General features: G+C 50.6%; 1 protein-coding gene and 1 pseudogene across 1 annotated transcript; both read left to right on the top strand.

Moving 5' to 3' along the window:
• LOC128898180 (gastrula zinc finger protein XlCGF26.1-like) overlaps positions 1–23,880 on the top strand; it is a 138,450-nt pseudogene that overhangs the window by 38,250 nt on the left and 76,320 nt on the right.
• Positions 14,843–15,775, top strand: LOC104304312 (olfactory receptor 14A16). Its single transcript, XM_009905039.2, has one exon. It carries the CDS (start codon positions 14,843–14,845, stop codon positions 15,773–15,775), a length of 933 nt encoding a protein of 310 aa, XP_009903341.2.

Here is a 23,880-nt window from a genome sequence, read left to right as displayed (position 1 = left end):
GACCTGATGCACCTTGTATGTTGGGAATTGATTTTCTGAGAGAAGGGCGTTTCAAGGACCCTAAAGGTTACAAATGGGCTTTTGGAGTAGCTTCTGTAGAAATTGATGGACAAAAGCTGAAGCTGTCTGCTAGACCTGAACTCTGATGACTCTGCAGTTGTGGGACAACACAAGATTCAGGACATTAAATTGCCGGTTGCTTCTCGGACTGTGCATCACAGACAATACAGAACCAACCGTGACTCTTTGTTGCCCATTCAGAATCTGATTCGTCAGTTGGAGAGTCAGAAAGTCATCAGCAAAACTCATTCACCTTTCACCAGTCCAGTGTGGCCTGTGCGAAAGCCGAATGGAGACTGGCGTCTGACAGTGGACTACCGAGCCCTGAATGAAGTAACTCCGCCTATGAGTGCAGCAGTACCAGACATGATGGAACTCCAGTATGAGCTGGAATCCAAAGAGGCCAAATGGTATGCTACCATAGACATTGCTAATGCCTTCTTCTCTATTCCCATAGCAGAGGAATGCAGGCCTCAGTTTGCTTTCACCTGGAGAGGAATCCAGTACACTTTCAACAGACTGCCAATGGGCTGGATCCACAGCTCAAGCATCTGTCATGCAGTGATCCATGATGCTCTGGGGGAAGGTGGTGCTCCAGAACATATCCAATTCATCAATGATATCATCGTCTGGGGTAAAACTGCTGAGGAAGTCTTTGAGAAAGGCAACAAAATCATGGACATTCTTCTGAATGCAGGTTTTGCCATCAAGAGAGACAAAGTGAAAGGTCCTACCACAGAGATCCAGTTTCTGGGCGTGCAGTGGCAGGATGGACGCCGACACATTCCAGTGGATGTGGTAAATAGAGTCTCTACCATGGCAAATCCCACGAACAAGCAAGAAACTCTACGTTTCCTGGGGATAGTGGGATTTTGGAGACTACACATTCCTGGATACAGTCAGATTGTGAAACCTCTGTATGATGTGACTTGAAAGAGGAACAGTTTCCACTGGGGACCTGAACAACAAGCAGCCTTTGACCAGATAAAGCAAGAAGTGGTACAAGCAGTAGGTCTGGGACCTGTCCGAGATGGTCCAGACATTAAGAACATTTTGTACACAGCTGCAGGTGACAATGGTCCAACCTGGAGCTTGTGGCAAAAAGCTCCAGGTGAGACACGTGGACGACCTCTTGATTTCTGGAGTTGAGGTTACAGAGGTTCAGAGGCTAATTACACTCCAACAGAAAAAGAGATTCTAGCTGCCTATGAAGGAGTGAAAGCAGCTTCAGAAGTGATTGGAACCTAATCAGAACTTCTCTTAGCTCCCAGATTGCCAGTTTTGAATTGGATGTTCAAAGGCAAGGGTTCCACACCACATCTTGCTACAGATTCCACCTGGTCTAAGTGGATGGCTCTGATAACACAGAGAGCTCGAATGGGAAATCTTGAAAGACCTGGTCTGGTGGAGGTGAGCTCAAGTTGGCCTGAAGATAACAACTGTGCTAAACCTCCAGAGGAGAGAGTAACTCGTGCTGAGGAAGCTCCTCCTTACAATGACCTTTCTGATGATGAGAAGAAGTATGCTTTGTTCACAGACGGTTCCTGTCGTCTCGTCGGGAACAAGCGAAGGTGGAAGTCTGCAGTGTGGAGTCCAACACGCCGAGTTGCAGAGGCGAAGGATGGAGAAGGAGAATCCAGTCAGTTTGCAGAGGTAAAAGCTGTCCAGCTAGCTCTCGACGTAGCTGAATGTGAGAGATGGCCAAAGCTTTATCTCTACACCGACTCATGGATGGTAACCAATGCTCTATGGGGTTGGCTGAAGAACTGGAAAAAGAATGGCTGGCAGAGGAAAGGAAAACCCATTTGGGCAGCCGACCTGTGGCAAGACATTGCTGATTGAGTAGAGAGAATTCCAGTGAAAGTGAGACACATTGATGCTCACATTCCTAAGAGCAAAGCTACTGAGGAACAGCAGCACAACCACCAGGCAGATTTAGCTGCAAGAGTTTCTCAAGTAGACAAGGACTCTGAACTTGATCTCGACTGGAAACACCGAGGTGAGATATTCTTAGCTCGGTGGGCTCATGATTCGTCAGGACATCAAGGCAGAGATGCAACATACCAATGGGCTCGTGACAGATCCATAGACATTTCCATGGATGCTATCACACAAGTCATCCATGACTGTGACATTTGTGCTGCTATTAAGCAGGCAAAACGAATTAAGCCCTTGTGGTATGGTGACAGATGGTCCAAGTACAGGTATGGTGAAGCTTGGCAGATTGACTACATCACTATACCACGTTCTCGTTCTGGTAAGCAATACGTGCTTACTATGGTAGAGGCAAACACCGGATGGCTGGAAACTTATGCAGTTCCACATGCAACTGCATGCAACACCATTCTGGGTCTGGAGAGACAGATCCTGTGGAGACACGGAACTCCAGAGAGGATTGAGTCAGACAACAGAACTCATTTCAAGAACAACCTCGTAAAGAGCTGGGCAAAAGAGCACGGTATTGAGTGGATTTTCCATATTCCTTACTATGCACCAGCTGCAGGGAAGATTGAACGCTACAACGGTTTGTTGAAGACCACTCTCAAAGCCATGGGAGGTGGATCTTTGAAAAACTGGGAGAAACATTTAGCACAAGCAACCTGGCTGGTGAATAGCAGAGGTTCAGTGAACCGAGCTGGACCGGCACATTCAGATCTGCTACGGAGAGTAGAAGGTGATAGAGTTCCTGTTGTTAGAGAGAAGAATCTGTTAGGCAAAACTGTTTGGGTATTTTCGCCCTCAGGAGAGGCTAAACCTGTCCGAGGGGTGGTTTCAGCAGAAGGTCCGGGTCACACTTATTGGGTAATGCAGGAGAATGGACAAATTCAGTGCATTCCACAAAGAAATTTAACTTTAGCTGAAAGAGTTTGACTTCAGACTGATGTACAGCTACAACGTGCCCAAAGGAAGGATCCCTGAGGAATCTACGGTGCACGAACCCTGAGAACCCTGAGAGCCCTGAGTCAACTGAGAGTCCCTGTGTGGCTGTTTACCTTTTCTTCACTTCGTCTGCAGAGAGACAAGCTGTTTCCATTTTCCTATTTCCTGACTTTTTTGGACTTCTGAATTGTCTACATCTGAGTATAGCCGGAACGGACTATGAACTTTACTCACGAACTGTAAATATTGTTTCCGATTAGATGGACAGTACGAACGACTAATGAAATTGTTTAGAAGGGGTGGATTGTGGCCGTTTGATGCTGTGCCTTTAAGAAAGGGGCACACTGGCTAAATGTTTGTAAAATATTTTGGTATTCTAAACGAATTTCATTGGCCAAGGATTGTGGGAGGTCAGATTGGACTCGGGGGAGCTGGGAACTTTCTCTCAGTCTTCCTTCCTTCGCTGTCCCTCTCGGCTGGATCTGCTTCTGGGATTCTGGCCAACTAAGATAAGATACTAACTCCCTGTGCAAGGCCTTTCTTCCTTTCCTGCCCTGTTAACTGTCCACATCTCTTTTCTACCTCTTTTGGGGGAGAAGGGAGGTAGGGGGGTGAAGGGGGCACAGGGGGAAGCCCCCTCTGTGGGGGGTCTGGTTTCTGGTTGAGTTCATTTGCTGTATATTCCTGTATATATTGTAAAATACCTGTATTTGTTGCATTACATATAATCTGTTTCCTTGTAAAATATAATCTCATTTCTCCGACTGGGTTTAGCCGTGGTCTCTTTCTCAGTGGGGGAGGGAAAGCAGAGCCTTTTCTTTCAAACCACCACAGGTGGTGATGATGAGGCCATTGCCCAGCAGGGCAGCCAGGTAGATGGCCAGAAAGAGGCAGAAGTGCAGGAGCTGCAGCTGCCTCGTGCCTGGGAATGGCAGGAGGAGGAAGTGGGTGAGGGAGCTGCTGTTGGCCATCTGCTGCCTCTGGCCATGGAGACCTGTCCAAGGAGGGAAAGGCAGTGACAAGTTAGGGAACACCTCTCAGCTTCATTGTAATTCCTGTCCCTGAGCTGCATGAGGAATGGATCAGCTCAGTCCCATCACTACCAATCCATGGCAGAGTTCATCACAGCTTCAAATGCAGCAGGGACACAGAGTTGCCATGAAGATTCTTCTATTGTCAGAACAGAAAGTTACCAACAGCCCAATCCCAGGGAATGAGAGTCCCATGGAGACGTGGAGAAACAGGGAACAGCTCTGCAGTGCTGCAGAGACAATGAAGGGAAGAGAGAAAGGCAGAGAGGATGGGGGTGAAGCCTTCTCCTTCTCCAGATCTGCTCTCTGCAGCTCACAGGATGGAACTGAAGAGCTTTTGTCCTCGTTTTGTGTGCACACTCCAGGAGCCTTCAGATGAATGTCAGCTGCCAAGGTTGTGACTCCTGATGTGGAGCCCATAGCTTTGAGGGCACTGCCTCTGCTGGGTAGAAGAGGAGAGCAAAAGGTTGCACTGGGAAATGTGTCTGCAGTGCAGGGAACAGCACAGAGGTGCCTGATCCCCCTTGCCAGGGCAGCTCTGAACAGCAGATCCCTCTCCCCCCCATGCACAGGTCTCTCCTGTGTGTTTCTGTCCTTGCAGAAGTTGCTTCTCTGTGCCCAGCTCTCCTCCCTGTCACTGCTGACACATCCCATCCCACCTGCTGTGTGCTCAGCTCTGCCTTGCAGACCCCTCCCAGCAGCAGGACACTGCCCAGGGGAAGCTCCAGGGGTGCAGGGCTCAGGAGCAGCTCAGACAAAGGCTAATGAGACCTTTGGTCTCAGAGTCTTATGAACAGTAGTGAAACACTCTACTCTCACACAGCCCTCGCAGCACACCAAGGGGATCAACATTCAAAGCCAAGACTCCTTCCCTTCCAGCAAAATGCTGCCTTGATGCTCTTCTGGAAAGCCTCCTCAGAAATGCTCAGTGGGGAGCCAGGACTGTGAGCAGCTCCGACCGACACAGCTCCCTCCCCACAGCAGAAGGACCCTGCCTTACCCTGCCCTGCCCTGCCCTGCCCTACCTTGCCCTGCCAGGGCTGTCTCCTGCCACTCACAGCTTCTCCCCACAGCACTGTGTGGAGCTCCCTGGGCAGGCTGAGAGCTGAGCCTGGCAGGCAGCAGAGTCCCTGCCCCAGCACACAGCCCCTGGGCTGCAGGGACCCTGCTCTGAAGGACAGCCCTGACCACCCCTGCCTGCACCCCAGGGCTCCACAGCTCTTCAGAAAAGCCTGAAAAGAGCCTCTGGACAGGAAGATTTCCTTCCAGCCCCCACCAGCTGTGGCTGTGCCAGCTTTAGGAGATGCCTCCAGGAGCTGCACCTGCACTGCCCTGCCCCCACAGCCTCACTGTGTCAGTGACTGCAGTGACTTCTCCTCCTGTCAGCTCTCAGACACCCTCCTGGACACCTCCAAGCTCTCTTTGCCTTCTTCATTGTGGTGGTTTAGGCTGGGTGCCTGCCCAGATGCCACTGCGCAGGCCACACCTGGGAGGTCCCAAGGGGTGGGCCCAGCCCAGGGGGTGGTCACAGGGACCAGGTATTCCATTCCCATAATGCCCTGCTCCCCTATAAAAAGGCCATGCAGGGTCTTCACTTCCTCTTTCGTCCCCTGCTGCTGCCTAGGTAACATGGCGTGAGCTGCCTCCCTTGGGCCTGCCCAGGCCCAAGGCTGGGTTGGGGGGGGGAGGAAAGAGCCCTGGGGGGGGGGGGGGGGGGGGTTGGGTTTGGGTGTACCCCCAGGTGGGGATGGGATGTTCTTGGGTATGTTCTGGGATCTCTCTCTTTATCATGGGGCTTGTGGGTCTCTGTAAAACTTTCATTGTTGTTTATGGTTGTTTTCCTATTTAAACTTTCCATCACTTTTGCAATCCGTTTGCCTGAGTCGTTATTTCTGCCTGTGGTGGGGAGGGGATCTGCCCCAACCCATTACATTCATCTTGCTGAGATCCTCTGGCAGTGCCCTCAGCCCTGCTGTGCAGTGCAGAGGAGCTGCTCCTGGGCACACCTGACACTTTTCATTGCTGCCTACTTTCCAGCAGCAACCTCCAGCCACGGAGCTCAGCCTAGCTGAGCAGCAGAGGACCAACCCAAGGGCATTTTAATGACCCTCTGGTGGCTTTGGTGCCAGGTAAACATCAGAGACTGAGAGGAAGATGATGAAACCTCTCCAAAAGTTGAAGCCACTTTCAAACTCTGAAGTTTCTTCTCTTGTTGATGGGTCCCAGTGAGGACACTGCTGGGAAAGTGTCTGCAGGCTGTGGTTGGAGCAGAGAACTGGAGGCAGTGCTGAGAGGTCAGGACAAGCAGAGGAAGATGTCTCTGATGCTGAGCAAACCTGGAGGTGTTTCATTAATGCAAAGGGTCAAGCCCTGACCCCTGACTCCTGGACAGGCAGATCCTGTCCCTCACTCACACCTCAGGGCTCTTCCTGGAGCAGTGAGATGTGGAGAGGACCAATGCCAAGGGCAGGACTATGGCACAACCCCTCCCAGGCTCCTGAGGATGGACAAGGAGGCAATGAAGCCCCAGGGCTGCAAGGAGGAGTTGTCTCCTCAGAGGCATCAGTGGCACAGACCACAGCCAGAACCAAAGGCAGGAAGAGCTTGGCTCTGCCAGGAGCCTTTCAGCTCTTGCACAACCCTCTGTCATCTGCCCCTCAGGCTGTCCTCTGCTGCTGCATCAGCTGAGCCTCTTTCCCTGCAGGCTGTAGTCACCCACCCAGCTGCCCCACCTTGCTGGCACCTTCCTTTGCTGTCCTCTCTCCATCCTCCCTGGCTCTTCCTTGAACTATCAAGACTTGAGCTGATCCAGGGTACTGCTGGGTGACATCTTGCACCACAGCACTGCCCTGGCAGTGACACTTCTTTCTCCTCATCTCCAGTCTGGACCTCCCCAGCTCAACTTGGTGACTTTATTTCTTTCTCCTGCTGCTCTTCACTAGTCAGGAAATCTTCTCATGTCTCAAAGCACTCTCAAGCTACTCCTCTACTCTTCTCACTCTCCACACCACTGGGCTCAGGGGCTTCAGCCACTACCTAGTGGTCATATGCCAGATGCCTCCAAATTCCTGGTCAAAGGACAGTGGATTTAAGCTGAAATAAGGGAGAGCTAGATCAGATGGAAGGAGGAAATATTTTGTGGTGAGGGTGGCAGGACACTGGAAAAGATTACCCAGAGAAAGGGAGAAGAGGAGGTTCTGAGGAGATCTTATTGTGGCCTTCAAGTATCTGAAGGAGACTACAAGAAAGCTGGGGAGGGACTTTTGAGGGTGTCAGGAAGTGTTAGGACTGGGGGGATGGAAAAAAACTAGAAATGGGTAGATTCAGATTGGATGTTAGGAAGAAGTTCTTCCCCATGAGGGTGGAGAGATGCTGGAACAGGTTGCTCAGGGAGGTGGTGGAAGCCTCATCCCTGGAGGTTTTTAATGCCAGGCTGGATGTGGTGCTGAGCAACCTGCTGTGGTGTGAGGTGTCCCTGCCCATGGCAGGGGGGGTGGAGCTGGGTGATCCTTGAGGTCCCTTCCAACCCTAACAATTCTATGATTCCTCATCCCTTGAAGTGTCCAGGATCAGGAACTCTGAGCAACCTGAACTGGTGGAAGATGTCCTTCCTCATGGTCATGGGTTTGGATTTGTTGCTCTTTTAGGTCCCTTCCAACCCAAACTGTTCCAGGATTCCTTAATTCTAATATCCCCAAGGCCTTCTCCACAGGGCTGCAAATCCCTACAGACACCATGGAGGTGCTTTCACCTCACCTGGCCCCCAGCAGCCTGACAACAAAGAAAGAGTTGCCATTTTCAGGACATGAATGGCCAGGGCTTTGGAGAAACAAGTCAGAGCCCAAGTGCACCTTACTCAGGAGAGAAAAGCCTCAGTGAGCTCGACTGAAGCAGGAGGATGATTTGACACAGTTAATGAAGCTGATGGACTTCAGCAAGGTGTAACAGAGATGCAAACAGGTTCAGTTTGGTGTCAAGGTTCACTCTGACACAACATGGATGAAATACACAAAATTCCCTGGATTTGGGGTGGGATTAGAATGATTGTGACAGGAAAATCTCCTTGGGGTTGGGCTGGAATGATTTTACAGAGAGATTGGGAGTGAAGGGGGTAAGGGAAGCCCTCCTGATGAGTCACAGCATGCAGCATGGACCCTCCTCTGCAGAGAGACAAGCAAGTGGGTTTAGATCCAATCCTAGTGCCAGACTTGGTCCCTGGTTTATGATTCAGAGTTTGGGTGCAGGGATTTCAGGGGCAGTGCTTTCCCAAGGCACTGTGGCTCCTGTAGAACTTGAAGGCAGCAGCAGCAGTTTAAAACTCCTTCAACAGTTCCAGTGAATCATAAGCTCAGGCTGTGGGATTTTACAGCAGCACTGAAGTCACACCCCAACAGCCCTGTGCCCTAGCTGTGCTGTGAAACCCCAGCCTGGCTTTGAATGAGGCCATTGGTCCTGAGGATAAGATAAGGTATGGAACACAGTGATGGGTTACACCCATCTTGAAAGCAGGGGGAGAGGGGTTGTGAGAGCCCTTCCCCCCTGGAGTGGGGTTTTCTCCCTGGGAAACTGAGTTAGCCTGTTCCACTCTCCCCCCCTGTCCAGCAAAACTATAAAGGGGAGGGGGGAGTGGAACAGAGTAAATCAGTTTCCTTTCTGAGTTGGGGCAGGGGGGAATGCAGGAAGGGATTCTCAGTTTTGCCCCATCTGAGCTCTTAAATTCCAGTTAAATCTCAAACCACCACAGTAGTTTTGGCTCCCGATGTGGGGCTTGTGGCAGAAGGCTCCCGGTAAAACCAGGGGCAGGCCCCTAGGTTTCTGGAGGAAGGGCTACAAATGCTCTGAGGCCAACTACACCGCAACAGAGAAGGAAATCCTAGCTGCCTATGAGGGTGTCTGGGCTGCCTCTGAGGTCATTGGGACTGAGTCACCTCTATTTCTAGCTCCAAGGCTTCCAGTCCTGACCTGGATGTTCAAAGGGAGAGGCTCAACCCCACATCATGCCACAGATGCCACCTGGAGTAAGTCAATAGCCCTGATAACTCAGTGAGCTCAGATGGGGAGCTTCAGATGCCCTGGCATAGTGGAATTGATCCCCAACTGGCCAGAGGGTGCTGACTTGGGAATGCCACCAGAGCAGACAGTGAGGCATGCTGAGGAGGCTCCCCCATACAACAATCTCCCTGACAATGAGAAGGGTTATGCTCTGTCCTGGCCTGCATCAAGAATAGAGTGGCCAGCAGGAGCAGGGAAGTCATTGTGCCCCTGTACTCAGCACTGGTCAGGCCAAACCTTGAGTCCTGTGTCCAGTTCTGGGCCCCTCAATTTAAGAAGGACATTGAGACTCTTGAACATGTCCAGAGAAGGGCAACAAGGCTGGGGAGAGGCATCGAACATAATCCCTACGAGGAGAGGCTGAGGGAGCTGGGGTTGTTTAGCCTGGAGAAGAGGAGGCTCAGGGGAGACCTTATTGCTGTCTACAAAAAACCTGAAGGATGGTTGTAGCCAGGAGGGGGTTAGTCTCTTCTCCCAGGCAACCAGCACCAGAACAAGAGGACACAGTCTCAAGCTGCACCAGGGGAAGTTTAGGTTCCAGGTGAGGAGAAAGTTCTTCACTGAGAGAGTTAGCCATTGGAATGTTCTGCCCAGGGAGGTGGTGGAGTTGCCGTCCCTGGAGGTGTTCAAGAGGGGATGGAACGTAGCACTTGGTGCCATGGGCTAGTAGGCATGAGGTCTTGGGTGACAGGTTGGACTTGATGATCTTTGAGGCCTTTTCCAACCTCACTGATTCTATGATTTACAGATGGGTCCTGCTGGCTTGTAGGCAGCAAGCAGAGCTGGAAGGCAGCTGTCTGGAGCCCAACAAGGCAAGTGGCAGAAGCAAGGGATGGAGAAGGAGAATCCAGTCAGTACGCAGAGGGAAAAGCTGTCCAGCTGGCCACGGATGTGGCAGAAGGCGATAACTGGCCAGTGCTGTACCTCTCCACTGACTAGTCACTGTATAATATGTTGTTCTAAGTTTTTTCTCTCCTAGTTTAATACCAGCCTAGCATCCAGCACTTAACTCGAACACACTGCACACCAACCCAGAGAGGTCCTGTGCCACCTTACCTGCACCTGTTCCTGATGTCCCTACAGCAATGGACTGTTCCCTATTTTTCCTTTCCCTTTCAAAGACAGACTGTTTCCTGGTTCCTTATTCTTCTACACATCCCTACTCAGTTGAAACACCACCTACACTGACCAGCACCAGAGAGGGAGAGAGCCCTGAGAGAGAGAGAGAAAGGATAAAGAGGGACTTGCATCGAGGCTTCCAATACCACATGTCACGACTGGATGAAGGGGCTGTGACAGGAAGGTGGAAGTGGAACAGAGGGGTGGATTGTGATGGGTTATGGCCATCCTGGAAGCAGCTGGGGGAGAGCTTGTGAGAGCATTACCCTCCCTGCAGGGGGTTTTCTCCCTGGGAAAACTTTTCCTCTCCCCCTCCCTGACCAGCAAGGCTATAAAAAGGAGGACACTGCAGCCATTAGCCCTCTTGGCACCTGCCTTTTGCCAGGATGAGGACTGCTGCAGGTTTCTCTGCTTCTCTGCCATATGGCCCTCCCTGGTACATCCACAACTTTGCAATGGACTGGTTTTGTATTTCATATTGCTTTTTTCCCATCCATCCTTCTTCCTTAACTTTGTGAGCCCTACCTGCTATATATAGATATACTTTTCAAATAAAATTCTTCTTCCAAGCCAAATCCAAATTATTTTGTGGTGGATTTGCTCCTTCCCTTTCTTTTCTTCTCTGTTGAGAAAGAGGATGGGGCAGCAGGGGAGGGATTCTCAGCCTGGTCCCCATCTGTGCTCTTAAGTCCCACTTAAGGCTCAAACCACCACAGTGCTCCAGGTGTGGTCTCACCAGGGTGGAGCAGAGGGGGAAAATCACCTCCCTGGCCCTGCTGGCCACATTTCTCATGATGCAGCCCAGGATACAATTGGCTCTCTGGGCTGCAAGTGCGCACTGGTGGCTCATGCTGAGCTTGTGGATGAACACTTCCCTTAAGGATAATCCACAATTAGAAGCACAAGATGGGGATGGAAGAGGCTCCAGATCCAAAGAAGAGCTATTCCAAATGTGTCCAGAGATGCAACCTAACTGATTAGCAAACATTGAGTGCCTGAAGTCAAGGCACCTCTGTGGGAAAAACACTCAGGCTGTGCATCCATCCAGGCTGTCACCATCCCATAAAAAGGAACAAACACACAGGGTGGGCAGCACCAGGAGGAAAGGGAAAGTCTTGGAGATGTGGCAGTAAAGGCAGGGAAAGATTACCCCTCAGCTGGTCAGGAATCTGTGCCCCTGGGGCAGTGCTCCCAAATACAACTGTGGCTGATCAGTGAGAGACTCAAAGTTGGGTCCAAGGAGATGTGAAATGGCACAAAGGAAACAATGCTGCAAAGGAAAGGGCCTCTGCTTGGCACAGCTTGGCCTGATGCTTTCTGCCTTGCTCAGGAGAAAGTGAAGCAGAAAAGGCCATGGTGAAGATCTCTGCTCTCCCAGTCCTCTGCAATAGGACTGCAAGTGCAGGATCAGCTTCCCAGGGAGCAGTCAAACAGGTTGCAGAAATAGCTGCTGAGGAGGGAATGGCTCCAGGCATGGTCTTTGCCTCAGAAGGAGGAGTGGGCCCAGCACTGAACACAAGCTGTTGTGTTTCCATGGATCAGAGAGGAAGGACATCCATAGACATGGGTGAGAGATGGGAACAAAGCAGGATTGTGCAGGAGGTAGGAGACAGCTCAAGTTCTGCACCATGAGGGTAGTGGAACACTGGAACAGGTTGCCCAGGGAGGGGGTTGGGGTCCTATCCAACCTGATCTAGTTGAGGATGTCCCTGGGAAGGTTGGACAAGATAACCTTTGGAGGCCCCTTCCAGCCTAGCCCATTCTAGGATCAGTGAGATATGGGAACCAAGCAGATTCTGCATGAAGTGCAAAAGGAAGACACCACCTGGGGCTTCTCAGAGCTCTGGGCCTGGCTATAGTTGTGGATTTCTGCCTTGGGCTTCAGTCTCAAGAAGTTGGTTGGAGCAATAACCCTGAGCTTGTTCCCCTTTGTTTGTATGGCTGTTAGAGTGCAGGGCATGTGTGAGTGCTGGTCTGCTTCAGGGAGCAGAACAGGGGACAGCAAGGAGATCTCTGGGAAGAGCTGGGGCAAATGTCACCTTCAAGAGCAGGCCCTAAGCCTCTGTCTTCTCTTAAGCTCCCATTTCAAGGACCAGGCCTAAGGCCTGTCTGGAGTTCATAGAGCAATACTGAGCAAGACTTTACTGAAGTTGTTTTCCCTATTCCAAATGCCCTGGGATGGAGCAAACCCTGCACACAGGGAAGAAGGCCAACTGCAGCTGGGCTGTGGCAGGAGAAGTGTGGCCACCCAGACACAGGAGTTGTCCTCCCCTGCACTAAGCTCTTGGGGCCACATCTGGATGCTTGGTGTCTGGACGTGGGGTTCTGCAGTCTGATGGAGAAGGGAGGAGCTGGAGAGACTGCAGAGGAGATCTGTCAGCATGGGGGTTGACATCTCTGTGAAGAGGCTGAGAGACCTAGGCTGCTTCAGCCTGATGAATGGAGGCTCAGGGCACTGCCAGAGCTGTGTGCACATGGCTGAAGGGTGGTTTCAGAGAGGATGGAGCTCTTCTGGGGAGTGGGAAGAGACCAAAACCTCCACAAAGTGCAGCTTGGAAGGTCCAGAGTGAAAATGAGGCAAAAGAAATGTCCCTCAAAGGCCAGAGCTGCTATGCATGAGGCCATCCAGAGGGCTCAGGAAATGGCAGGGAGACCTGAGACAGCTCAGGGAAGAGATGGAAATGGCAGGGGGAGATCTGGGTGAGGAAGCAAGATTGGTGTCAGCAGCCTGAAAGGAAAGAGCTGCAGGCATGGGACAGTGTAGGAGAGACTGCAGTAGGGATTCCCAAGGGCTCTGACAAGCCTAAGAGGCCCAACAGGACCTTGGGTCTGGCAGTTGCCTCTGCGACCAAGGCCTGTGAGGAGTAACATTGCTTTGAGGCTTTGAGGTTCTTCTATTGCAAGGGCAGTGGTCAGGCCTTGGCCTTTCTGCTTCCTAGACCAAAGGCAAGTTTTCTCCCCTGTACTTTGCCTTTGTCTCCCTGCAATCCTGGCCTCTAACAAGCTGCTCTAACGAGTCCCTGGGGAGCCTTTGTCAGTAACAAGCCTCAGTGAGGCCAATCAGTGCTTCAAGGTACTTTGGAGTTTGCTTCTGCCTTGGACTTCTTGAGAGGCTTCTTGGCGGTACCTTGGCAGAGTCTCCTGGCTGTACCTAAGGATGATGTAATCAGCCCCAAATACTGCATGGGGCTCATTAAATACTGCTGAACCTCTAATTATTGCCAAGGTTTCTGCAGCTAATTGGAGAGGTTTTTATTGCACAAAGCATCAGATAGAAATGATTTCACAGGCTGAGTCAGAGCCCTGAGATACAGGTGAGGGACAGGATCTGCCTTGCCAGGGGCTGGGGGTCAGGGCTTGGCCTTTGGATCAATGAAACCCCTCCAGGTTTCCTCAGCAACAGAGCCACCTTGAGCTGCTTGTCCTGACCTGTCAGCACTTCCTCAGTTCTCTGCTCTCACCACAGCCTGGAGATGCTTCAGTGCCTCCAGTGGTGCTTCCCTTGAACCCTCTGTGTCCTCCTGCTCTAACCAGACCCTGGGGACCCTTTCCCAGTATGCTTCACTGGGACCTATTAACAGTAGAAGAAACTTCAGAGTTTGAATCTGACTTTGAATCAATTAACACTACAAGAAACTTCAGAGTTAGAGTCAAACTTTGACTTCTGGAGAGGTTTCATCAGCTTCTCTCAGTCCCTGAGGTTTACCTGGCACCAAAGCCACCAGAGGGTTCCTTTAAATGTCTTGGGCTGATCATCTGCTGCTGAGCTGGGCCAGGCTCCTGGGCTGCATGGAGCTCTGCCCAGGAGCAGCTCCTCTGCACAGCACGGCGGGGCTGAGGGCACTGCCAGGGCATCTCAGGGAGATGAAGAAGGCTGAAAGAGCTACAAGGTGTCCAGGACTGGGAGGATGCTGAGAGCTCACTGGAGGAGAAGTCACTGCAGTTGCTGACAGGGTGAGTCTGAGGTGCTCTCGAGCTTTTCCTGGCAAGGCCAACTCCAGGCAGGAGAGAGATGGGCTGGGGATGAGGGAAGCTGCCAAGAAGCCCTGAGGGAGGCTGTGTTCAGGCTGCTCTCAGTACTTCTCTGCACATGTCTCTGGGTGCTGCTTGCTGGGCAATGACTCTTTAGAACATCTCATCTCCAGCATCCCTGACTGCTCTGCCCCTCCTGCTGGGCTTGGAGCTGCCCCCAGGAAGGCTCAGATCTGCCATAGGGTACGGGGCAGTGCTGAGCCTTTCCTTGGGAGTCAGCACTCATCTCTCAGAGTCCTTTGATGCTCTTCAGGAGAGACTGTGTCCTGCTCTGTCTCTCACAGCTGCACCTCAGGGCTGGAACAGAGCTGAGTTCACAGAGCTGCCCTTTGAAGCAGTGCTGCCCTGCTCTCCTCAGAGCACAGAGAGCTGGGGGGGTTCTAAAGGCTAATTTGGGCATAACATCTGCAAGGCAGCACAGGGGAAAGCGCAGGGCAGAGCGAACAGCCTGATGGGCACAGTAGCTCCACTATAGCAGAGCCCAGATGAGCCCTTGGCAGCACATGGCCTGAGCTCCTGCTCCTCACAGCAGCCTCAGCCAGAACAAAGCAGACAGCAAATCCATTTCAGCTGGGGGATTGCTGTGCCCCCTGCAGTGCTTCTTCTCAGAGGAGTCTGTCATCAAATTTTGCTTTCTTTTCTTTCTTAGACATTCCCACAGGCAGCAGATGTCCAACAGCAGCTCCATCACCCACTTCCTCCTCCTGCCATTCCCAGGCACAAGGCAGCTGCAGCTCCTGCACTTCTGCCTCTTCCTGGCCATCTACCTGGCTGCCCTGCTGGGCAATGGCCTCATCATCACCACCATAGCCTGGGACCACCACCTCCACACCCCCATGTACTTCTTCCTCCTCAACCTCGCCCTCCTTGACCTGGGTGCCATCTCCACCACTGTGCCCAAGTCCATCTCCAATTCCCTGAGGGACACCAGGGACATCTCCTATGCAGGATGTGCTGCTCAGGTCTTTTTTGTGTTATTCTTGATGGACACAGAGTATTTTCTCCTCACCACCATGTCCTACGATCGCTACGTTGCCATCTGCAGACCCCTGCACTATGAGACCCTCCTGGGCAACAGAGTTTGTCTCCACCTGGCAGCAGCTGCCTGGGCCTGTGGCTTTCTCTATGCTCTGCTGCACACAGCCAATACATTTTCCTTGCCCCTCTGCCAGGGCAATGCTGTGGATCAGTTCTTCTGTGAAATCCCCCAGATCCTCAAGCTCTCCTGCTCCACATCCTACCTCAGGGAACTTTGGCTTCTTGTAGCCAGTGGCTCTTTTTTCTTTGCCTGTTTTGTGTTGATTGTGGTGTCCTATGTGCAGATCTTCAGGGCAGTGCTGAGGATCCCCTCTCAGCAGGGACGCCACAAAGCCTTTGCCACCTGCCTCCCTCACCTGGCTGTGGTCTCCCTGTGTATCAGCACTGCCTCATTTGCCTACTTGAAGCCCTCCTCCATCTCTTTTCCATTCCTGGACATGTTGCTGTCTGTTCTGTATTCAGTGGTGCCTCCAGCAGTGAACCCTCTCATCTACAGCCTGAGGAACCAGGAGCTCAAGGCTGCCCTGAGCAAACTGATCCCTGGGTCATTTCAGAAGCAATAAACTCTTTGTCTTCGCCTGAAGAGTAGCTCTGATGTCACTCAGTGCAGGCCCAGCCTAGCTGCTCAAGTTCTGGCTGTTGCTGCTGCTGTTCCCCTTGTGAGAATGTTGTTCCCACACAAATGTCTTTCTTCAGACCATTTCTGGTTCAGTGTTGTCCTGTCTGCTGTGACCCAGAGGCTGCAGACATGAGGAGCTGTGCTCCCTGGATTTTCAATACAATAAAGGACTCTACAGGGATTTGTTTCTCTGAGTTGCTTCCTCCAAGGCTTCTGTGGAGCTGCAGGGCAGTGCCTGTGTGCAGAGGTGGAGGGGCAGAGTCCCAGCATAGCAGCAGTGCCAGGCAGCCCCAGAGCTTGGGCTGTCCTCAGCTGCTCTTTCTTCCCTTCCACCCTCTCCTGCTGAGCCTCTGTGCTGGGGCAAGGCCTGAGTGCTCTGGCAGCTTGGGCACTGTGTTGCTGTGTGGCAGTGCTGGGACCGCAGGCAGGGACAGGCCAGGGCTGCTTGTGGGAGAGAGCTGTGATTCAGAGCAGCACTGCCATCAGAAAAGGTGGTCTCTTCATGACTTCATGCCCTAACCCACTCCCATTACAGACTGCACCTACTCAGATTCCAAACTGTATACCCTGACCTCCTTGCAGTATAGACTCAGTCCAAACATGGTTCCTTTAACCCCTCCTAGTACAGATCTGCCCTCATACCAGTACAAGCTAGCTCATATTGTCTTCTTTCTCTACAGCCTGGATCCCATCCCAGTACAGAATGTATCCCCTGGCTCCCTTCCCACTACTGAATGCATCCATCCCAGTACAAAGTGCACACCCCCATGCCCTCCCAGCACAATTTGGGCCCTGTCCCAGTCCAAACAGGATCCCTTTCATCCCTCCAAATGTTCTTTGGACCTTGTCTCAGTAAAACCTTAATCCCCTTATGCACATCCAGTACACACTGGACCCTGTCACAGTCACAACTCCATACCCTAATCGCACCAGAGTCCAGTCTGGGCCATCTCCCATTTCAAACGGGCTCCCATTAACATCTCCAAGTACAGCCCAGGTCTTGTCCCAGGAAAAACTGATTCCACTCATCCCATCCTGTAATGTTTGTGTGCTGGGTTGAGGCAGCCCCCTCTCTCCCCACCACGGGCAGGAATAAAACACTCAGACAAACGGATTGCAAAAGTGATGAAAGTTTAAATAGAAAGCAGTGAATGTTACAGAGAACCCAAAGCGCAGTGACAAAGAAAGATCCCAAAGCAAACCCAGAGGCATCCCATTCCCACCTGAGGGTACACCCGAGACCCTCAGGGCTCCTTCTTCCCCCTCCCTCTGTTGGGCTAGTCTCAGCTGGCCAGGCCTGAGACTGCCCATCCCCCTGTGGCCTTGGGCCTAGCCAGGCCCAAAGCCAGGAGACATCTCCCCCAGTTACCGGCTGGCGGAGGAGGAAGAAAACAGAGAAAGTGCTAGACCCCGCACTGGATCTTATAGTGGTGCAAAGAATCATGGTAGGAAATACACACAATTTCCTGTGTCCATCCCTCTGGGCTGGACTTCTGGACACAGGAAGTGAATACACCAGGGGGGCACCCAGCTCAAACTACAACACGCCACCCCTTATTTCATACCATAATCTTTGCACCTAAACACATCATCAAATCAGAAATCTTCTGATGACATGTCCGGCGAAGTCCATTTCTTCATCTGGGCGTCCACTCAAACAGTCTCTCATTCAAGCTCAAGTGTCAGTCCATTCCAGTTCTTCTCCTCTCATCTAACGGAACCTCCCGCGATGCAGAGTTCACTCTTCTGCGGTGCAAGCTCTTCATGGATCCGTTGGACATCCTGGTCACCTGGAAAAAACCTCACAACTTCTCAACCAAACCTTTATTCCCATCTCTATCTACTCAGCGGCATATTTCCACCCCTGGGGCAAGCCAGTCAGAACAATCAAGCTCTGCTGCTTCTCCACCCCTCCAGGAAAACAGCACACTGAGCCTCTCTCAACACCGCACGGACCTATCCCAAGCCCAGTGCTGACCGCTTCCAGCCGCGACCCGAGGCTCCACAGACGCATGCCACAGGTACACCGCCCCTCCACTGGGCGTTCGCGTACCGCAGATGTGGCAGCTCCAAGTACACAGCCCCACCCCGGGAGGGGAGGGGCTGCTCCACAACCTGCTGAGAAGGAGGGAGGTGGAGCCAGGTGCTAGGCGCCATTTTCGGAACTCGTCCGAAAACGTCGGGGAAGAGAACAAGGCTGGCCCCGCTGCCGCTCCGAGTGCACGGCCCGGCCCTCCGGCGCCGCAACCCGAGCATAGAGCAGGGCTCCAGCCACCTCTACCGCCGCGGTACAGAATCAAAATCGCCTCCACCCCTCGGGCATTCAAATGGCTCCTCCAGTGTGGTCGTTTGAGGCTGTGCCTTTAAGAACAAACACTGCTGGAACACACTGGCTAATGTTTTTGGTACTAGAACCAAAACATTCTGATATTCTAAACGAATTTCATTGGTTGATAAACAAAAATTCAGCTTTAGATTGTGAAGCGGTTGGAAAATTTTTTTTTTTCCCTCAGTTCAGTTCGGTTTGGGAGTTGGGGGAGTTTGGTGTTTCAGCCTGTTCTCCCTGCCTGCTTCTTCTGCGAACTGCTGGACTTGGCCTTCAGATAAGCAAACACTAATCCTGCATGGGCTTTTGAAGCTTGCTAACAACTCTTTTCCTTAGTAACTTGCCTTTCTCTCTCTCTAACCCCTTTTTGGGGAAAAAGGGAGGTAAGGGGGGGAGAGAGGGGGTTCCAAAGAGGGGATCCCTCCCTGAGGGAGGGATTTTTGTTGTGTTATTTGTCTCTGCTGTGTATTTCTGTGTATATATTGTAAATACCTGTATATATTGTGTTATATATAACCTGCTTTCCATATATGCTTGTAAATATATAGCTTTTGCTCTTCGACTGAGTTAGCTGTGGTTTCTTACTCTGTGGAGGAGGGAGAGCTAAGCCCTCTCTCAACCTACCACATTTATTGGCGCCCAACGTGGGGCTTGCTGACAAATTAGTTTGATTTATTGCTTGCTTAAGTCGAACGAGCAAACATGAAGGTGTTTTGGCTTTTTGAGCGTCTGTTCTTCTCGGTCTTTGGTGTATTGATCTACAAGTATTGCCTGGGTATGATTATCGATAAGATAGGTAAATATATAATGCAAAAATTATATTTGTGGTTTAAGTACAAGATTCGGCTTCTGTATGATCAGTGCCTGGAATTCTTTTATGTTAAAAAGTACAGGAATGTTACATCTAGCACACTCCCTATTGAGATAAAAGAGTTTAAGATTCCGCTCGGTGAAAGGGTAATTTTAAGTGATGGCTGGGATCCAAAGCTGATTTTCTTGATGTGTGTAGTCCTGCTGCTGGTGATAAGTAATGTGTATTTGCTAGTGACACTGTACCGGGAGAGAAAAGTTTATAAGGCATGTTTTGTTATTAGACGGAGGACAAAGAGACGAAAACGCCACCCTAGCTCTGTTTCAGGAACATCCAGTGAGGATGATAATGGAGAATCTGTGTCAGTTAAAGATAAAGCTAAAAAGTCAATCGGCAAGGCAGCTCTGAATAGCAATGGTGATGATTCTGGCAAGCAGCCAGGGGCTACAGTAGCCCCAAACATGGCGGCTCCTGTGTCCCAGGCAGCCACCATTAACGAGGCAAAGTCATTTCCTCCTTCTTCCATGGCAGGAGCGGAAGCGTCCTCCAAAGCAACTAATCTGTCTCAAAGCTTATCAGCTTCTGATAATAAGGCAGCTGGAAACCCAAACACAGCTCCAGTAAAGCAAGTAGCAGTTTTAACAACAAGGAAGGGTAAGACTAAAGCTGATTCAGGAGCTGACGGGGATGCACAGCAAGGTTCTTCTGCTGGGGAGGAAGAGAAAATCTGTCTTAAAAATATAGCTGAGTTATTGAGATCATCAGAGGATCGAGATGCATCTCTTGGTAGGACAGCAGCTAGTGGTGGTGCCTCTCAGCTTAAAGGGATCCTTGAGAGAGTGACAGAAAGGTTGTTTGGACCACAAGTTGAGGAAGAGGAGGCAGAAGAGCAACAAGATGACATAACCGACTGCTCTTCACCCCGGGAGGAGCTTAGAAATGTAAGAAAAGACTATCTCAGAGCAGATAAGGAGCCAGTTCTCGCTTGGCTTGGTAGATGCTATGATACAGGTGCTCCAGCTCTAATGGTTGGAGACAAGTCAGCAGCCCAGCTAGGAACTCTCTCAAAGGATAATGGAATAGATAGACATCTAGGCAAGGCTCTCGGTAAGGTTAATCTGTGGATACGCCTTCTAATGGCGGTTCTCATGAGATACCCTTCCCGAGATGATCTTCCATGGAATCCTAAGCCCTGGACTACCATAGATGAGGGAATCAAGCGTCTGAGAGAATTTGCTGTTAGAGAGGTACTCTATGGTGAACATGAATCTCTGAATCCTGATGATGTTCCTGTAGGAAATGGTCTTGCTAAAAAGCTCATCAAGCTTGCTCCTTCTAATTATGCAAACATTCTGGCAAGCAGAATTGTAGCAAGAAATTATGGTGGAGCTCCTCTTACGGTTGGCCAATTCACTGATCAATTGAGACAATTGGATGATAGCATGACACGTGTTTCTTTGGTTTCAGCCATTGAAACTCTGTCTGGAAAACTGGAGAATTGCATGAAAGAGCTGAAGGATGAATTTAAAAACACCATCTCCCAATTGGCACAAAGAGATGATTCCAATTCTTCCTCCAGGTGGGTACAGGTTTCATCTGTGAGGAATAGACATCCTCCAAGGAGGTCATTCCAAAACAGATCAAACCAAAACAGACCACCAAGGCAGTCACGTAGGACTATTTGGATTACCCTGCGTGATCAGTTTGGTGAGAACATGAACAGGTGGGATGGTCAACCAACTTCTAATCTTTTCAGGAGACTGAGAGAACTGCAAAGTGGCAGAACCCGAGGTAGCAATACCAGAAGGGTAGCTGTTACTTCTACAGTTCCCCAGGACAACTCTAGTAGCTCCAACAGTGGCTCCAGTTCTAACACTGCACAGTGTGCTCGTTGCACCTGTGGACATGTTCCCCATAACTAGGGGTGCCCTGCCTCCCGCCAGGGGGAGGAGAGGGGTAATAGAGATAACAGAATCTATTGGGATGTGTACATCCAGTGGCCTGGCACTTCACACTTTCAGAAGTACAGGGCCTTGGTTGACACAGGAGCTCAGTGCACCATATTGCCATCAAATTATCAGGGATCAGAGTCCATAACTATTCTGGGAGTCACTGGTGGATCTCAAGAGTTAAGTAAAGTGGAGGTTAATATAAGCTTAACTGGTAAACAATGGAAAAAGCATACAGTTGTGACCGGACCTGATGCACCTTGTATTTTGGGAATTGATTTTCTGAGAGAAGGGCGTTTCAAAGACCCTAAAGGTTACAAATGGGCTTTTGGAGTAGCTTCTGTAGAAATTGACGGACAAAAACTGAAGCTGTCTGCTAGACCTGAGCTTTCTGATGAATCTGCAGTTGTGGGACAACACAAGATTCAGGACATTAAGTTGCCGGTTGCTTCTCGGACTGTGCATCACAGACAATACAGAACCAACCGTGACTCTTTGTTGCCCATTCAGAATCTGATTCGTCAGTTGGAGAGTCAGAAAGTCATCAGCAAAACTCATTCACCTTTCAACAGTCCAGTGTGGCCTGTGCGAAAGCCGAATGGAGACTGGCGTCTGACAGTGGACTACCGAGCCCTGAATGAAGTAACTCCGCCTATGAGTGCAGCAGTACCAGACATGATGGAACTCCAGTATGAGCTGGAATCCAAAGAGGCCAAATGGTATGCTACCATAGACATTGCTAATGCCTTCTTCTCTATTCCCATAGCAGAGGAATGCAGGCCTCAGTTTGCTTTCACCTGGAGAGGAATCCAGTACACTTTCAACAGACTGCCAATGGGCTGGATCCACAGCTCCAGCATCTGTCATGCAGTAATCCATGATGCTCTGGAGGAAGGTGGTGCTCCAGAACACATCCAGTTCATCGATGATATCATCGTCTGGGGTAAAACTGCTGAGGAAGTCTTCGAGAAAGGTAACAAAATCATGGACATTCTCCTGAATGCAGGTTTTGCCATCAAGAGAGACAAAGTGAAAGGTCCTACCACAGAGATCCAGTTTCTGGGAGTGCAGTGGCAGGATGGACGCCGACACATTCCAGTGGATGTGGTAAATAGAGTCTCTACCATGGCAAATCCCACGAACAAGCAAGAAACTCTACGTTTCTTGGGGATAGTGGGATTTTGGAGACTACACATTCCTGGATACAGTCAGATTGTGAAACCTCTGTATGATGTGACTCGAAAGAGGAACAGTTTCCACTGGGGACCTGAACAACAAGCAGCCTTTGACCAGATAAAGCAAGAAGTAGTCCAAGCAGTGGGTCTGGGACCTGTGCGAGATGGTCCAGACATTAAGAACATTTTGTACACGGCTGCAGGTGACAATGGTCCAACCTGGTGCTTGTGGCAAAAAGCTCCAGGTGAGACACGTGGACGACCTCTTGGTTTCTGGAGTCGAGGTTACAGAGGTTCAGAGGCTAATTACACTCCAACAGAGAAAGAGATTCTAGCTGCCTATGAAGGAGTGAAAGCAGCTTCTGAAGTAATTGGAACTGAGTCACAACTTCTCTTAGCTCCCAGATTGCCAGTTTTGAATTGGATGTTCAAAGGCAAAGGTTCCACACCACATCATGCCACAGATTCCACCTGGTCTAAGTGGATGGCCCTAATAACACAGAGAGCTCGAATGGGAAATCTTGAAAGACCTGGTCTGGTGGAGGTGATCTCAAGTTGGCCTGAAGATAACAACTGTGCTAAACCTCCAGAGGAGAGAGTAACTCGTGCTGAGGAAGCTCCTCCTTACAATGACCTTTCAGATGATGAGAAGAAGTATGCTTTGTTCACAGACGGTTCCTGTCGTCTCGTCGGGAACAAGCGAAGGTGGAAGTCTGCAGTGTGGAGTCCAACACGCCGAGTTGCAGAGGCGAAGGATGGAGAAGGAGAATCCAGTCAGTTTGCAGAGGTAAAAGCTGTCCAGCTAGCTCTCGACGTGGCTGAACGTGAGAGATGGCCAAAGCTTTATCTCTACACCGACTCATGGATGGTAGCCAATGCTCTATGGGGTTGGCTAAAGAACTGGAAAAAGAATGGCTGGCAGAGGAAAGGAAAACCCATCTGGGCAGCTGAACTGTGGCAAGACATTGCTGATCGAATCGAGAGAATTCCAGTGAAAGTGAGACACATTGATGCTCACATTCCCAAGAGCAAAGCTACTGAGGAACAGCAGCACAACCATCAGGCAGATCTAGCTGCAAGAGTTTCTCAAGTAGACAAGGACTCTGAACTTGATCTCGACTGGAAACACCGAGGTGAGATATTCTTAGCTCGGTGGGCTCACGATTCGTCAGGACATCAAGGCAGAGATGCAACATACCAATGGGCTCGTGACAGATCCATAGACATTTCCATGGATGCCATCACACAAGTCATCCATGACTGTGACATTTGTGCTGCTATTAAGCAGGCAAAGAGAATTAAGCCCTTGTGGTATGGTGACAGATGGTCCAAGTACAGGTATGGTGAAGCTTGGCAGATTGACTACATCACTCTACCACGTTCTCGTTCTGGTAAGCAATACGTGCTTACTATGGTAGAGGCAAATACTGGATGGCTGGAAACTTACGCAGTTCCACATGCAACTGCACGCAACACCATTCTGGGTCTGGAGAAACAGATCCTGTGGAGACACGGAACTCCAGAGAGGATTGAGTCAGACAATGGGACTCACTTCAAGAACAACCTTGTAAAGAGCTGGGCAAAAGAGCACGGTATTGAGTGGATTTTCCATATTCCTTACTATGCACCAGCTGCAGGGAAGATTGAACGCTACAACGGTTTGTTGAAGACCACTCTCAAAGCCATGGGAGGTGGATCTTTGAAAAACTGGGAGAAACATTTAGCACAAGCAACCTGGCTGGTGAACAGTAGAGGTTCAGTGAACCGAGCTGGACCTGCACATTCTGA

The sequence above is a fragment of the Dryobates pubescens genome, chromosome 19, assembly GCF_014839835.1.
Source record: "Dryobates pubescens isolate bDryPub1 chromosome 19, bDryPub1.pri, whole genome shotgun sequence".
Lineage (NCBI taxonomy): Eukaryota > Metazoa > Chordata > Aves > Piciformes > Picidae > Dryobates > Dryobates pubescens.
The sequence above is the reverse complement of the archived record's forward strand: the minus strand, read 5'-3'. Positions and strand labels throughout refer to the sequence as shown.

Excerpts from the sequence above, each read along its gene's own strand:
- LOC104304312 (XM_009905039.2), top strand. The coding sequence starts at position 14,843 with ATGTCCAACAGCAGCTCCATCACCCACTTCCTCCTCCTGCCATTCCCA.